A 14,948-nucleotide genomic window follows, 5' to 3' on the forward strand; every position below is an offset into this window, starting at 1 on the left:
CATCTCTATACTGTCATAGCTCCTTCCAGTTTTGCATAGCTTCACAGGTAATTTCCTATTAACCATCAAAAGCAAAATGTTTTTTGAAGCACAGAACATATAAATTCAAGCAGACCATGTCAAACCAGAGGTATCATGTAACGTGGGACATGCTGTTTCTCAGGAGCACATGCCAAGGGGTCACACAGTGTAACTAAAGTACATTTCATATGTTCAAAGTCTCAAAACTACTTTCAACAAAAAATTTAAGAAATGTTTCCATTTATAATTTCATCTTAACCATAGCTGAGAATTTGTTTCAAACAATGAGCATAATACTGCACACAGACTGACTCAATTGTGCAAGTCCTTCCAGCAGACTGATTCTGGCAAGGTGTCACACAGCTGCAAGAAACCACCCCCTCAATGAAGCAAATTGTTGAACTATCTTTTTTTTTTTTTTTTGGTTGGTTGGGGTTTTTGGAGGTTTTTTGTTTAAATCTAAAATTTTTAATTGTGGAAGAAATTGTCATTCCAGTTTATTATAAGGCATTAAATAGCCTAATGGTTCCCTACCTATCCATGCTCAGAAGGATCATACTCTCCTGTTCTGGAACTCTACCTTCAGGATCAGATTTCACCTGTACCTTTCAAGTTAAGGTGGAAATCCTGTGGTACAACAGCACTATGGTGGTGAAACCTCCATCTTTTGGACAAAGTACTAGACTGAGTCTAAGAAAGTTCAAATTTAGCTAACATTTCTATAAGCAAACTCTTACACATTAGATACAATCTACATTACAGTTCTCCTATCTCCTACTACAGACCAAGTAATAATTGTTTTAAAAAAGTATTATCTTCTCTTTTTCTAGACCATAAGATCTTTCAGCCACAGTGCTTCACAAAAGTTCACCAAATATCTATACCAAGAGGAGAATCAGTGTCAGCTCAGATATCTGGATAAAAATGTAGCCTATATGTTGACTATGCTGTTAAAGGCAATGATTGTACTTGCACTTTCCAGATCAACATTTCTTAAGACTGTTCACAAGAAGAGCAAGACTTAGGCTTTAGCAAAGTCTCTGAACAACTGAAATTCTCTGTTTTGCAAAAGAATGTATACTCTTCCTAATCATTAAGCACAAGGATTTTTATGAGAGAGATGAGGAAACACAATCATGTTTCTGGCACTTGATAGGCCCATGCTTTACTGATAAGGCACTTCTCTAGCAGAGTATCTGTGTTCTTACATGCCTTATATTGGCAAAGATGGCCAAGAAACAATGTCCTGGAGCTGGGTAGTAGAAAGCAGGAGAATACATAGAAAATAGAAGTTTGGAAATATGCAACACTCTACTGCTTTTTCTCGATAACAGGAAAGGGGAGAAGAGAAGTAACACAATATGAAGCTTCAGAGACAGCTGCATGAGCAGAACAATACACAAAGTGCTCCACTGCCTGCTATAAATAACTGAGCAATCACCAGTTATTAAACCATAATGAGAAAGGCATGAAAAAGTGTCTCAAATATGCCTCATTTTGCCTACTGTAGTTCCAGTCTCATCCATCAAATGAGAAACACATTATCATCACTATACCCAAACAATAAATGTTGTTTATTCAGTGAAAATACTGTTTATAATGTCCTGCTTGTAAAAACATCATCTTTACTGCTGCCTTTCTGCAGACCTCCTCTCCATTCCCATTCACTAAGTAATGGTCACTTTTCTTCTGCTTACTGTCTCATTGTGGCATGAGTCATGTTGCCCCGATTTTCATATTCCAGGAACTCTGGCATAACAAAGCTTTGTGATTATTTTTCATCTTAAGTGAATACTTAATTCTCTCCCTGTTCATTTCTATTTTAACTCACAATTGCTTTTATTTCTCTCTTATCTAACTGGTTGTAGAAGAATTATCTCAGATGGGGGGGGGGGGTGCAGGAGGTGTGGAATAACACAGCAAGTAGCACATTATGTTATGTTATTCTGGCTCAATTTATGTGTTGGCTTGGTTTTGATAATGAGAAAGGGAAGAGGGGAAGAAGAGTTTGAGTGAGTCACCCATTCCAGCTCAGAAATGGCAGGGTCATCTGGTCTGTGAGGGAATACCTTAAGTGGCAAGCTAGGGCAACACAACTTCAGAATGAAATTATAGAAAGTGAATTTTATCACAGTTCCTTACAACCCCACGTCAGACAACTGCATTAAGAAGACCTTGAGGTGCACAACAGAACAATCCAAATAACAGTGATTTCAGAATGTCAATGTAGAAAACAGAAAAGCAACTTAGAAAAACATATGGGGAGGCATGTTTATTTGGGGTGGGAGGAGGGGGAGTTGAGGGTTGTTTTGGTTTTTAAGCATTTTCCTTAATTTCCTTAATTTTCCTTAAATTCCCAAGGATCTGTGTGCAATTTGGCAAATTACAAAGTCTCACGAAGGCAGAAGCATTGGTTTTGGTAACATTTATACCTAATAAGAATATGCTTCCCCCCTCTAATAGACAACAGAAACTGCAATCTAAACCCAAGGTATATTAAGTAATGAACAGAACAGACTCTTATACAAGTTATTCCTCAACCTAACATGGTCACACAAATCTTTTTCTGACCCCAATGTCAGAATCATTTATAAAGTTGTACAAAATTAAAAGGGAACTCCAAACTCCAGCATGTGGCACAGAGATAAAAGGAGGCTCACTGAAGTGGATAGTAAAGCTGCTTGCACCTAACAGTCTTGTACATCTAAGAAATCTCATGTCTTACCTTCAAATGTCCAACAGAAAGCTGGTTTATTTTCACACTTTAAGTATTTTTAGTCTGTTTCCTAGATTGTTTCAAGTGATTCAATCCTTACTGACAAGTTACACAATTAAAAGTGCCTGTTTCATTCAAAACAATTACAAAAACCAAAAAGCACATTGGCTCACTAAGAAAAAGAAAACTTGCAGTTTTCAACATAGAGCCACTCTGGAAAAGTGACGAACTTCTCTATTAGCACATGGGTTGAAAATGCTGAGATAGTGTGACAGAATAGCACAAACCCAAAGGGGATGTCTAGTGTGTCTACATGGCTGCTGTGATGCTGTTCTCAAACACCCAAAACTCCACAACTGGAAACAGTGATAAGAACTTCAGCAAGGAGAGTCCCATGAGAGTCACCCTGAATAAAGCAGTAAGCAAACTTATTTCTGCCCTGAGTTTCCTTGACACAGAACAGCATTGCAGTTATGCAGGTAGGCACAAAATACTCCAACAGCAGCCTAGCAGCAACAGCACAATGAGATTCTACTCTAAAAAGATTTATATCACTCCTTTGCTTAAATAGTTAAACAAAACTCCTTAGTCTAGTGCCCCCTGCAAAACAGGCTTTCCATTTACAGCAGTGTTTCTACACTCTTGCTCCATTTTGACCTACAGAAATAGCAAAATCATGATGAAATAAGTAGCACAAAACAATCTATTCAATTTCTGACCGTCTCTTGTACAAGAAAACCACAGAAAATTATGTATACCTTTATAAGAATTATTACTGAACAGTCTCTTGGGCCTAGGAAGTAATGGCTGAAAAGTTTCACTTCACAAACACTCTCTTGACCACAACCCAAATGCTTACTACTTCTAATTCATCTCCTCTTCAGCAATTAAATGAAGTCATATTGACTTTATTCCATCCTAATTATAGTTATTTGACACGTTAATATCAAATCACTTCGCTCCTTAGTTTCCTGGAACATCAAGGCGTTACAGCCAGCTTTAAAAGGATGCGGTCTTCAAAGGAGCAGCTGTTTCACAGGTTAAAAGATTTTCACTTTATGTAAGAAACACCGATGCTACCTTGTCTCAGAACAAAAGGCAACATTCGAACCATCTCGCAACGTAAGAGCAGCACTCCCTCCCATTGTTGGGAAACGAGCATAAAAGAAGGATACTGACATGGATCAGTGAGCAAAACAGGTTGGTAATGGGTGAAGTCTATCACAGAAAGGCTGGACGCCGCTGGTTACTGCTCACAGCTGGCGGAGACCGCACCTCAGGGCACCGGGGGGATGCTCCCTGTGCCCTCTGCAGCCCCCCCAGCTCAGCGCCCGACAGCCCCGCTCTGCCACGGCCCGCTGCTGCCCGCTCCAGCCCAGGCGGACACGGAGCCCCCTCAGCCCGGCCCAGCCTGGCGCCGCTCCCCGCAGCCCCCGGGAAGGACGGGCCGGCCTTCCCCGTGCCGCAGCACATCGGCGGGAGAGAACCCTCAGGAAGCCTCCCCTCCCCGCCGCGCCGCTCCTCACCCAGGTACTCGGGCCCGGGCAGCGAGAGCCGCTCGGGGCTCAGCATCCTCCTCCTGCCGCTCCTTCCCGGCTTCCGCCCGTTTCCAAGGCGCCCGACGCTCCCGGCGCTGCTCGGCCGCTCGCCCCGGCCGGGAACACGCCCCTCGGCGCCGCGGTTCCGCGCCCACAGCCGGCCCCGCCAGCCGTGCCCTCCGCGGCTGGGGCGAGGCCGGCGCCGAGCCCGGGGAAGGGGCCGTGCCCGCAGCAGGAGCTGCGAGGAGGCCGCGATGCCGCTCCAGGCCCGGGGAGGCCTCAGGGACAGAGGGGAGGGCGAGGCCGGACAGCCGACACAGCAAGGTCATTCTGATTAGATTCAAGTTGTCTAATTTAAGGTGTCTTCTGCTAGGGATTATTTAGGACTACACTGTGGGGGAAAGACCTTGATTTGAAGGTGAATTGTAATAAGTTAAAATGATAGAATATGCTGAGTTGGAAGGGACCCATCAGAATCATCAAGCCCAGCTCGTGGCCCTGTGCAGGACACCCAAAAATCGCACCTTGAGCCTGAGAGCATTGCTCGGATGCTTCTTGAGCTCTGCCAGCCTTGGTGCTCTGACCACTTCCCGGCTTAATGGATTTAATGTGCAGCAGCTTCGTCCCAGAGAGCAAGGACTGACAGTGCGAATCACCAACGAGATCCTTCATAGATCCATCCCTCCGTCAATACTATCCCAGAGCTGGAATTTTTGCATCCCTTGTACTCAGGAGAATGTTATAAATGAGAAAGTCTCGATATTTAGCAAAATTTAGATTGGTTTATTTTATATAGACAGAGCAACTCAGCACTGGGGAAAACGTGAGGGGTCACCACCCACCCCATGCTCCCACCGAACTTGGTTTGCAGCTCCCTTTTTATAGTATGGTTTTCCTTGTAGTAATCAATAATTGTTATTGTTTTGTTGTAATAATTTTGCAAGCTAAGCAGTGGTGATCAAAGAATCTTCCAAACTTCCATGGGACAGCTCTTCGGACAATTGGTCATGTAACCATCTGGTCTTGGTAGATAAAAAACAGAAGAAGTGGGAAGCCTGATCTTTAGCAGATAGTCTGTGATTGATTACACAAAGGCAGGAAATCTGATTCAGCAAAAAAACCCTTTCAGACTATGGAAAACCCCTTTTTTTTCTTTTACAAACTGGAATACCCAGTATTCATAACAGGGGGATTTAAACAGAGTGGATTTAATCATATATTTCCCTTTATTTTATTAATCATATATTTCCCTTCTTTTCTTATTTTAAATATTCTGGTTTATACAAACTCCAAAACTTCTATGATTAACACAAATCATTTATCAATTATCACAAGAGGTAGATATGGGGAGCCTCAGAAAATGTTCCTTCTGTAGATTCAAGTAGAAATGAGCAGAAAAGTCCTGAGTCACAGGGCTCTTCCTGTTCTTGGCTGGGAATTCATCTGGGAATGGCCATTGTACCAGGGATGTAGGAAAAGGAGAGAGCTCTTCATGTGGCTGGAAGCAAGCCTGCTGGGCCTCTCTTTCCCAGAAGCTGATCTGGCTAAAATTCCCAAATTATTTCGCAGTTTCTTTCATCACTATTAGAAAAAATACCAATCCAGGATGTAATCCCGGGAGTAAAAAAGAAAAAGAGACTGTAAGTATTGTCTGTGTTTTTAATGACCAAGAACAGAAATTAAATTAATTTGTACATGCATATGATCTGCCTTTTTTTCCACTAGAGGAAAATGCTGAGGCATTGGCAACTCAACTTTAATCTATATTTCAGGGACAGCCACATTTAAAAAGGGCAAACAAGATGTTATTACTTAACTGTTAATATCCCTCATAAGATTGCCTGGACCACTCCTCTGTCTTTTGTTCTGTCTTTAAAAGCATATTGCTTAGCTATAAATATTTCAAAGATGAACAGAGAGAATAGTTTAGGGAGCAAACAGTGAGCCAATCCAGAGTGAAGAAAGACTGAAAAAATGTAAGATTCCCTTAAAGAGGATAAACATAACATATGAAATGATGTTATCTAAAATTATTTGTGCTACAATGAAACTCATTCAAAAACTCAGTTTGTTCAGTCTTGCACTTTGTGCATTTTGTTATAGGCTATAAATTTAATATGGGATTTTTTTTAGTAATAGATACAATTAGATTACAGAATACATTGATACGAGATATTTTGGAGCCCAGAAATTTGGCAGAATTTAGAAAAGAAGTGGATTCAAGCAGAATGAGAAAACACAGGATTATGTTGTTACACACATCACCAGTGTCTCTGGTGTTTAAAAACCTCTTCCATAATGCTAGTCAGCTGAGCTGGTAGGAGCCTTCCACAGGTTGGGCATTGTTTTCTTTTTGTTGTTTAAACCATTTCTGTAAACCAGAGTTTAGCTGTGTTCAGTATCTCAAGCACTGATTTACAAGAGGCCTTTTTGAATACTACATATTCTGACATCTCTCTGGTTTTTCTTTTGGGGTTGTTGTTTCCTTTCCCTTTCCCTTTCCCTTTTTCTCCCTTTCCTTTTCTCACTTGTTACTCTTTGCCTCTATGGGTTAGACTTTGTTATTTCCTCCGGAACAGTGAAGGAAAACCTTTTGGACACTGGTTCCATTTGCAGTTTTAATAACAGTAAGTTTCAGTAGTAATGGTGCCTGACTGTTAACAACTTAAAGAAAATTATATGAAAACAAGATGTCATTTCTGGAGCCATTTATTGACTCCTCTGTTTACTATTATTTCTCCCTTGGCTTGCCAGAACCTGGATTAGGTGATATAACAGATCAGCAACACTCACCTGAAAAGACAACACTCATGACCTGAAAAGAGAGAAATGCTGCCAGCCTGGCCATAGGAGTTAAGTTTGTTTTACCAACTTGATTTTAGAACCCTAGTCTAGTGCATTTTAATAAATTGAGAAGGATTTTTGGGCCACTGCAAACCATCTGGTGGTCCCAGAGGGACACATCTAACAAGGGCTTAATGTTATTTTGGACACAGCTGGAAGAATGATGAAAAGAATTATTTTTCCCTGTCACAGCCCCTTGGTAGATTATCAGAGGTACAGATATCAGTTCAGGGCAAGCCTATGGAGTACACTTTCACCATCTACCCTTGGAATCATGGTGATGCTTACATCTCTTAACTAAAATTGCTGCATTTTGTTTACCAGGGATGTTTGTGTATCTAAATTAGTCTTTCAAGGAGGATCATGAGTTGGACTACATTGGTACATTTTGTGCACAATGAGTTATATGATCTTGATTTGATTTAGCTTAATTCACTTTGAAGTGCGGTTTAAGTAGAATTTCATAAATCATATGTTTAATAAACTTAGAGCAAACTTAGTTACATAAGAGTCCATGTGACCACAAGTTTGAAAACAGTGGTGTAATTTAAATTATGCCATGAAATAAAATGTCTTTATTAGGTTAAGATGCATGGACTGTAAACCTCTTTCCTGTGTAAGTTTTGTAAGTATTTCTCAGCAACTCAGCTAAAATCAGATTCCTGTTTTTCTCCAGAAACATACACTTTTCCCCTACTATGTTAATTGCTTAGCTTACTCTCTGCTAATTTTATGTTCATCTTCCTGAATTATACTATCAATGTTGAACTGAACTATTTTCTGTTTATTAGACAAAGTTCTCCTGAGAAGCAGCTCCTCTTTCAGAGAGAATATGATATAGAATAATAAACAGGACTAGATATCAAGAAAAAAATTCCAGAGGAAATGCCTTGTTTTAAACAGACTGTGTCACTTTGCCTGGCTTCTATTACTTTTCTTGAAATGAAATGTTTCATTTGCTTAGAATTTTAACAATTATTGCTAAGGTAGTTACAATACAGCCTGTTAGATGTATTAGAGGAAAAAAACTTTTTTTTCTTCAAATGACTGATGGAAATGCTGTTGCTACAATGTACAAAGAACTAAGCTGTGAGCTCTATTCAGTATTGTTCCATCTGACTGTGAAATCAATGTAAGACAGTTTCACAGAAACACTAAGAAAATGTCTCTAGCCTTTCTTGTTTATCCTTTGAGCCATCCAAAGCTTTATCCTATTTTAAAACATAGTTAGCTAAGAGCCTGTCTTGTGCAGAACTCAGCTTTTTTGACTTTGATAGTGCTTTGTGTTCTTCGAGGCTTCCCACGTGTTTTCCAGATGAGCTTTTCCTTGTACATAATAATTAATAAAATTGCAGGTATGATAATGAAAAGACACATGAAAACCAAATTATACTGTGAGGAGAAAAATATTGACTTAACTGTCAATCTTTATTGATAATCTATTATTTTGGGCAGAGTAGCAGAGGTAAGTTTTGAGGAGAGATCTGAAGAAATGCAGATAAGAGTTTCACATGCTATTATTTATGTAAATTACTGGAAATCTTGTAAGTGAAATTAGAATTCTATTTTGTAAGTAATTTTAAAAATCAATGGCACTGAAGCTGGATGATTCATTTATGAGTCAGTTGCAAACCCATAAAAATATCTCATTAAATTTTTGAATTAATAATTATTTATATGAATTATGACCAAACTCTCTAAACACATGCACTAAAAATAAGATTATCTTAAATAAAAAGGTCAGCCAAAACCACAATGAAATTATGTGATGAAATCTATATTTTTATATTGTTAGTTCCTCAAGAGTAATTTACAGAAAAAGATCCAGTACTTGTAGTGCTTCTCCTAATCTGAGCCTTCTCAAACTGAATGACCTGTTTATCTGGTTTTACCTACAGCACAGTGGTTTTGCACGAGTAAATGAATTCTTTTTCCCAAATAATGCCATATTAATACTGGTTTACCTCTTCAGGTAAAACCTAGACAAGCAGATAGGACTTACACTGTTCCTTAAGATCTTTAGAGAAATAAGATTCACCAAGTTTCTCTCTTCTAACCTCCACCACAAGATGAACTCTGGAAACAACTGTGTGTTTTTCAGCTAGTGATAGATAACATGAGCAGCAGCAGCTCTCTTAAGTAGCCAGCATTTGTACCAATACAGAGCTTAACTGTGACACCAGTAATTGTACCTGCAAGTCTTAAGTCAGAAATATACTTAACTAGTAGGATATTACAAGCATACTGGAAACTGTGCTGTGAACATGATGCCATCATAATTTCTAATTTGTTTACTAGGTTAACTGCATTTTAATCTGGGTTGCTAAGATTTTATTTTCCCTCTTGAACTGGTGGACAGAAAGAAAGTAAAGAGAGATCTGATCTGATTTTGAGATCTGTTTGTATTGCTGATGATTTAGGTCTAAATAAGCTCCAAGATCCTTGTCTTTTAAATACAAGTTGGTGAGGGGGGAAAAAAACCCCTTGAAATATTCTTCTAGTCCTCAACCATAGGAGTACTTTTGAATTGTGCATGATGTGCTTATGAGAAAAGGGAATAGTGGTAAGACAGGTTCTGTGGCTCATGGAGGCCACGCATTCATTTTCAAATCAATGGTAGCTGTAAGTTGTATAATAGATTCCTGGCATGTATTAAATGCACTGTCCAAATTCTGATTTTGAGTTTAGTGTTTAGTAAGCAAAGTTGGGGTTTTTTGGTAAGAGCAAACTGTTGAAAGAATCTCCTCCAGTTTTTGTTCCCATTATCACATCAGGAAGGAAAGGACAACATCTTTAAAAGTACTTAAGTACCAAGCGAGTGACCCTTCTCTGTTGGAATGTCGCCCCACTAATGATGCAGAGAAGAAAAACAGCCATTTCTGGCAGAGTTTGAAGGATCTCTTATGCCAAACAAAAAAAAAATTGTCTAAAATGCCTGGTAAAAATAAATATCACTATGAAATTCTGGCATGGGAAGCATTTCTGACAGCCAAGGTTTAGCTCATCCTGGGGGGTAACTCAAAAAGGCCAGCAATTTTTATTCTTTGTTTCTACTTATTGAATGTTCCTAACAAACATAAACTGCCAAACTCTGTTATCCATTAGACAAGGTGTCTGTGTGAGAAAATTATAATAATTAAATGGTTCTCTGTGTGTGCAAGAGAGCAGGCAGATCTGACTGGGAGTGAGCTGTTATGTCTGGGGAATGAAGTGAAGCCATAACTCTGATGGCTGCAGTGGCCAGCTCTCATGGGAAAGGTGTGAAACTTCCTGTGTGCAGAACAGAGATTAATCACATGCAAAGTACTCTGAAAATATTTTGTCTTCTGCATGGAAATGATGAATCAAGGGGAAAAAACCAACAAAACAAAAGAAGAGATCTCAGATTCATTAAAATAGTGGAATTCTTGCAAAAGCATTCTTAATTCTGTGTGTTAGCTACACAAAAGGGCATATGGAAGAAAGCACTGCAGAACCCTGCTGCTGTACAGGAGTTGCAGTCAAAATATTTTTTCAGCAAAAGCACACATCTGTAGCCTGGTGATTCAGTCCATAGTGTAAAAGGACATAGTGTTGAATGTTTTTTTTCCTTTTTGCTACATAATACATAAGGTGTTTTCAAGAGTAGCAACTTTATGGAGTCACTAGAGGAGAAGCTAGAGATTGGATGATGACATAATGGTTGAAGTACTTAGGAAGAGAAGGAAATCACTTAGGGAGAATATAAACCAACTGAGACTGAAACAGCAAATGATGATTAAGACAATTCTAAACAGACTAGAGGAAGCATGGAACATTTTTCAGAATATAGTAGAAAATTATGATCTAATTAAGTTTTATCTGAGGAATGTTTTTAATTTTTTCTTTTAATTTGTTAATTTTATCATTTTAGCTTCTATACCACAACAAAATAGATTGACCATTCTGCATTTGAATCTGATTATAACATTAGATATTAAGAAAATATCCATAAGATTTGAACTTTAAGTGTTAAATTTTACACTGTGGTAGTGAAGAAAGAGATGTTCCTTGAATATGTAAAGTTTAGATGTGGATCAGAGTTTCTCTCAAATCCTGTGGTAGAGTCCATTTCTAGTATTTATTAAACATATTCAGTGTGCTCTAAGTTATGTGAAACAGAAACAACAGAGACCTGTAGTCACTATGACATGGTCTTCCCTGTGCATTAGAAGTGTTGGGTTTTGCTCACTCAAGTCTCTGATAGTTTCTAACAACTCTGCTGACCTAGAATGAAGCACAGATGGAATGCAATACACAAACCCAATTACCTTAAACTCATAGAATGCCAATATCCTATTAATGTGTTAAGTTTCTAAAATCCTAAACTTGCAATGGTATGGATACAAGTATCTGTGACTGGGAGGGAGGTGTACATATGTGTGGGTGACTCATGTAAAGGGGGTGTGCAAGTCTGGATCGTGCTCCCACCTGTGCCTTTATTCAGGTCTCACCCAGTGCTTGTAAAGAGCAATTAATTTGTTCCCTCACTCACATTTATCAAGAACTAGTATGACAGAGGGAGAGGTGTTAAGAGGTATCTCTGATTCAGCCACATGATAGGAAAGCAGATGGTTGACATGTTATCAGAAACACTCAAAGGTTATATCTTGTTTGTGTTGGCAGTACTTGCCAGACCCATCATGCCAATAAAGTATTAGAAGTGAATCATCTTCAAAAAAGAAAACTCTCTTTATCATTCTGTCTGCATTTTTACATCTCCAAAGTGGCTTCTGCAAACAAGAAAGGTGTGTGAGCTGAGAAAAAGATGTTTATGCCTTTCACATCTATTCCCATGACTACTTGTTTCTTTACAGGCCCGATTTATGTATCCTAGGTTTTTAAAGAAAGGAAAAGTCAGCTCATTGAAGATATTCTACATGGTCTCTCTACTGAGATACAAGGTCATGTTTCTTTCTGATCATGTGATTGATTTTTACCACAAACTTCTTCTTGAGTACAGAGACTATTGATGGAAAACTGCATTAATAGCTAGAAGTCAAAGAAAGACACAGGTCTTCAGTTCTTTAGAAAATGCTTCTCTGTGGAGTCAAAAATTAATTTAGGAGACACAACTTGCTACTTATCCATTTAAATGCATTTGGGGAATAAAGGTGGCTAGGCTTCTGTCTTCAAACTGAATTCTTCTTTTGCTGGCTTTTAAGAGAACATTTCCATTTTAAGCTCTTCCTCTTTTCCTTTTTTTCTGTGCCAGAGTCAAGGTATTAAGCTGTGTAGCTCCTAAGGGTAGGCCATGGGCCACCTTTGCAATACAGACATTGTGCAAAGCTTGGATAATTGCCATTTCACTGCAGGGAGGAGTGTCATCAGGAATAGAAGAGGGTGTTTATTTGCATTATTTTTACATAGAGGATGTTAGGGAACCAGAAAAAGAAGGAGCAGAACCAGCTTTCAAAAACACAGGAAGAGCTACCATCTCAAAGCAAACATGAAGAAAGGTTTGGTTTGATTTGGTTTGATTTGATTTGGTCTGTTGGTTTTGGGGGTTTTTTTCCTGTTTTGAGAGTCAATTTACTTATGGGATTTTTTCCTTTTCATCTTTTTTTTTTTTTTTCTTCTCCCAAGAGTGAAAGATTAAAGCACCTCAGAGGTAGTTTCTGTCCCACCTTCTAGACACACACACACACACACATGAGAAGGGGTGGGGTTAGATGAATCTGTACTTTGGACATTACATTACAAAGGACCTTTTGCAAGTTTCTTTATATCTCAGCTTTTGAATGTAGCCATTTAATGTTATCTTTATTTTTGCTGGTCTGCACTGCAAATACAATTAATAGTGGTCCATGAGATGATCATAAAGTTTCCCGAAACATATATGCAATTGGAATGCTTAGAAAACAGCAGTTAAATGAAAGGTGAAGAAAATTAAGTAACACAGAAACTCTAACCTTCTAACTTGAATTTTGTATTTTTGTAAATTAAAACAATTGTGGTAACACTGCAGAAGATGACATATGGTTTTATTAAGCAAGCAGTAACTTGAGAAACACTGTAGGGGACAATGGTGACAATATTTGAATGTTTATGGCACCTACGAGCATCTCTGGGTACACAGTAGTAGTGCCAGTACTTAGAAAACTTAAGGGAAGGCAACAAAGGAAAACGTGATAACATAAAATATATATCAATGATAAAATTTAATTTAATGTGTTTAACACAGAGGCCATAATTTAAAAACTAGGTAACCAGATGTAAAACCTGTCAATTCCTCAGCTCTCTGGAAAATTAAATTATTCCTTTACATCAGTGAAGTTGGACACCCAACTGTCCTACGTGTATGTAAAATCTGACTTTTAATTTACCTGGTAATCCAAGCTACCACCTCTTTAGTTCACTGGTGGTATGGAAGAGGGAGCTGATGTGGGTAATGTACCAGTGAAATAACTAAAAAAATTAAAAGGGGTACTGGGAAACCTCATGTTCTAATGCCTATGATTTTATCTTGAACTTGGAGCCCTGTTGGAAATGTTTTGGTGTTTTCCTGGCTTTTCTGTTTATTAGTGGAGCTCACTAGTGGAGCTCACAGAATTTGGTCAATCAGAGTTCAGAGTTTGTAATTATCTTTCCAGTTGGAATTTCCTGAACTATGTCCATTGTAGAACCCAAAATTTGATAGGAGTTCCAAAAGATCACCTAGTCCAGTCTGTACTGCATCAAGACCAAACATATCAAGGCTAGTACCAGTGTGCTTATCAAATTGTGTTCTTATAAAAATCCAGTGGAAGAGATTCCTCAGTCCCCCTAGACAGTCTGCTCCATTGCTAAAAAATCCTCAGTTGGAATGCTGATCTGAAAAATCTTTTAAGCACTTCTTGTTGCAAATGAAGTTGACTCTTTCATGTCTTTCTACTGGAGCCATAGAGGATGGCTGATCAACATCTCTGTAATTAGCTTTTATAAATATCAGAAAGCTGCATCTTGCTTGAAGCTTTTATTTCTTGACTAGGCATACCTAATTCTTTCAGCTTTTTCTCATAGGGTTTGATTTATACATTTCTTGTTCTTATTTTTTTCTTGTTTCTCTACATTTGTTTTTATGTTTCTATGGTGTTCAGGCAGGACCAGACACAGTATACAACTGGGACTTCACTATTATGCAAATTTAAGAAATCAAATTGTTTCATGTGTGGCACACCTGTTAAGGTGTTCCAGAATTCAACACATTCTGGCTGTGCTGCTACACTGTTGGTTTATATTGTTGGTTATCCTAAGATGCTGCATTTTTGTCTAGTCCAAAATTCAGTTCAGTTTATTAATTTTTCATTCTGTTTCCCATGAATAATGTGTTTCTAACTACTGTATTTTTCCTTGCTGGTTTTTTGACAACCTGACCAATTTGTCAGTAGGATTTTCGGTATCTGATCTCATCCTTCCCAGTGTTTTCAGCCCTTTGCCTTTGTTTTGAGGTTATCAATTGTTGTAGCACAGATTTTACAAGCATAAATATTGCATTGTATGAGTTGTCAGTGAACATAGTAGACAAAGCAGAACTCAGGACATATCTTGAAAGAGATCTGAAGTGCCTTTGTCTTTTGATGAATAATGACTAATGACCACTGTGGTTTCCTTCTATCAGATGCTTGCACACCTTCCCATCTGTATTTAAAATGTTCTATGAAAGTGTCTTGTGAGATGATGCCAAAAGCCATACAAGGTGTATCATGTCTGTTGCCTTCTGTTCACACAATGAGCTTTACATTACTCTAAAAAGGAAACTTGGTTTAACACAAATGCATTTTGCTCATTTTTCATGTGTGTTTTTCATTCTAGTAAATTAATTCACTCTA

The 14,948-nt window shown here is 38.5% G+C and overlaps 1 protein-coding gene across 1 annotated transcript in view; it reads right to left on the minus strand.

The window, feature by feature from the left end:
• Positions 1 to 4,442, minus strand: part of CSTPP1 (centriolar satellite-associated tubulin polyglutamylase complex regulator 1) — a 77,909-nt gene extending 73,467 nt beyond the window's left edge. The window contains exon 1 of the mRNA XM_079309160.1: positions 4,264 to 4,442. Within this exon, the coding sequence (XP_079165286.1) occupies positions 4,264 to 4,309 (46 nt within the window). The 5' untranslated portion in view covers positions 4,310 to 4,442. The remainder of the gene's footprint in view (positions 1 to 4,263) is intronic.
• Between the last annotated feature and the right edge of the window lie 10,506 nt (positions 4,443 to 14,948).

Source organism: Erithacus rubecula, assembly GCF_903797595.1.
Source record: "Erithacus rubecula genome assembly, chromosome: 6".
Taxonomy (NCBI): Eukaryota; Metazoa; Chordata; class Aves; order Passeriformes; family Muscicapidae; genus Erithacus; species Erithacus rubecula.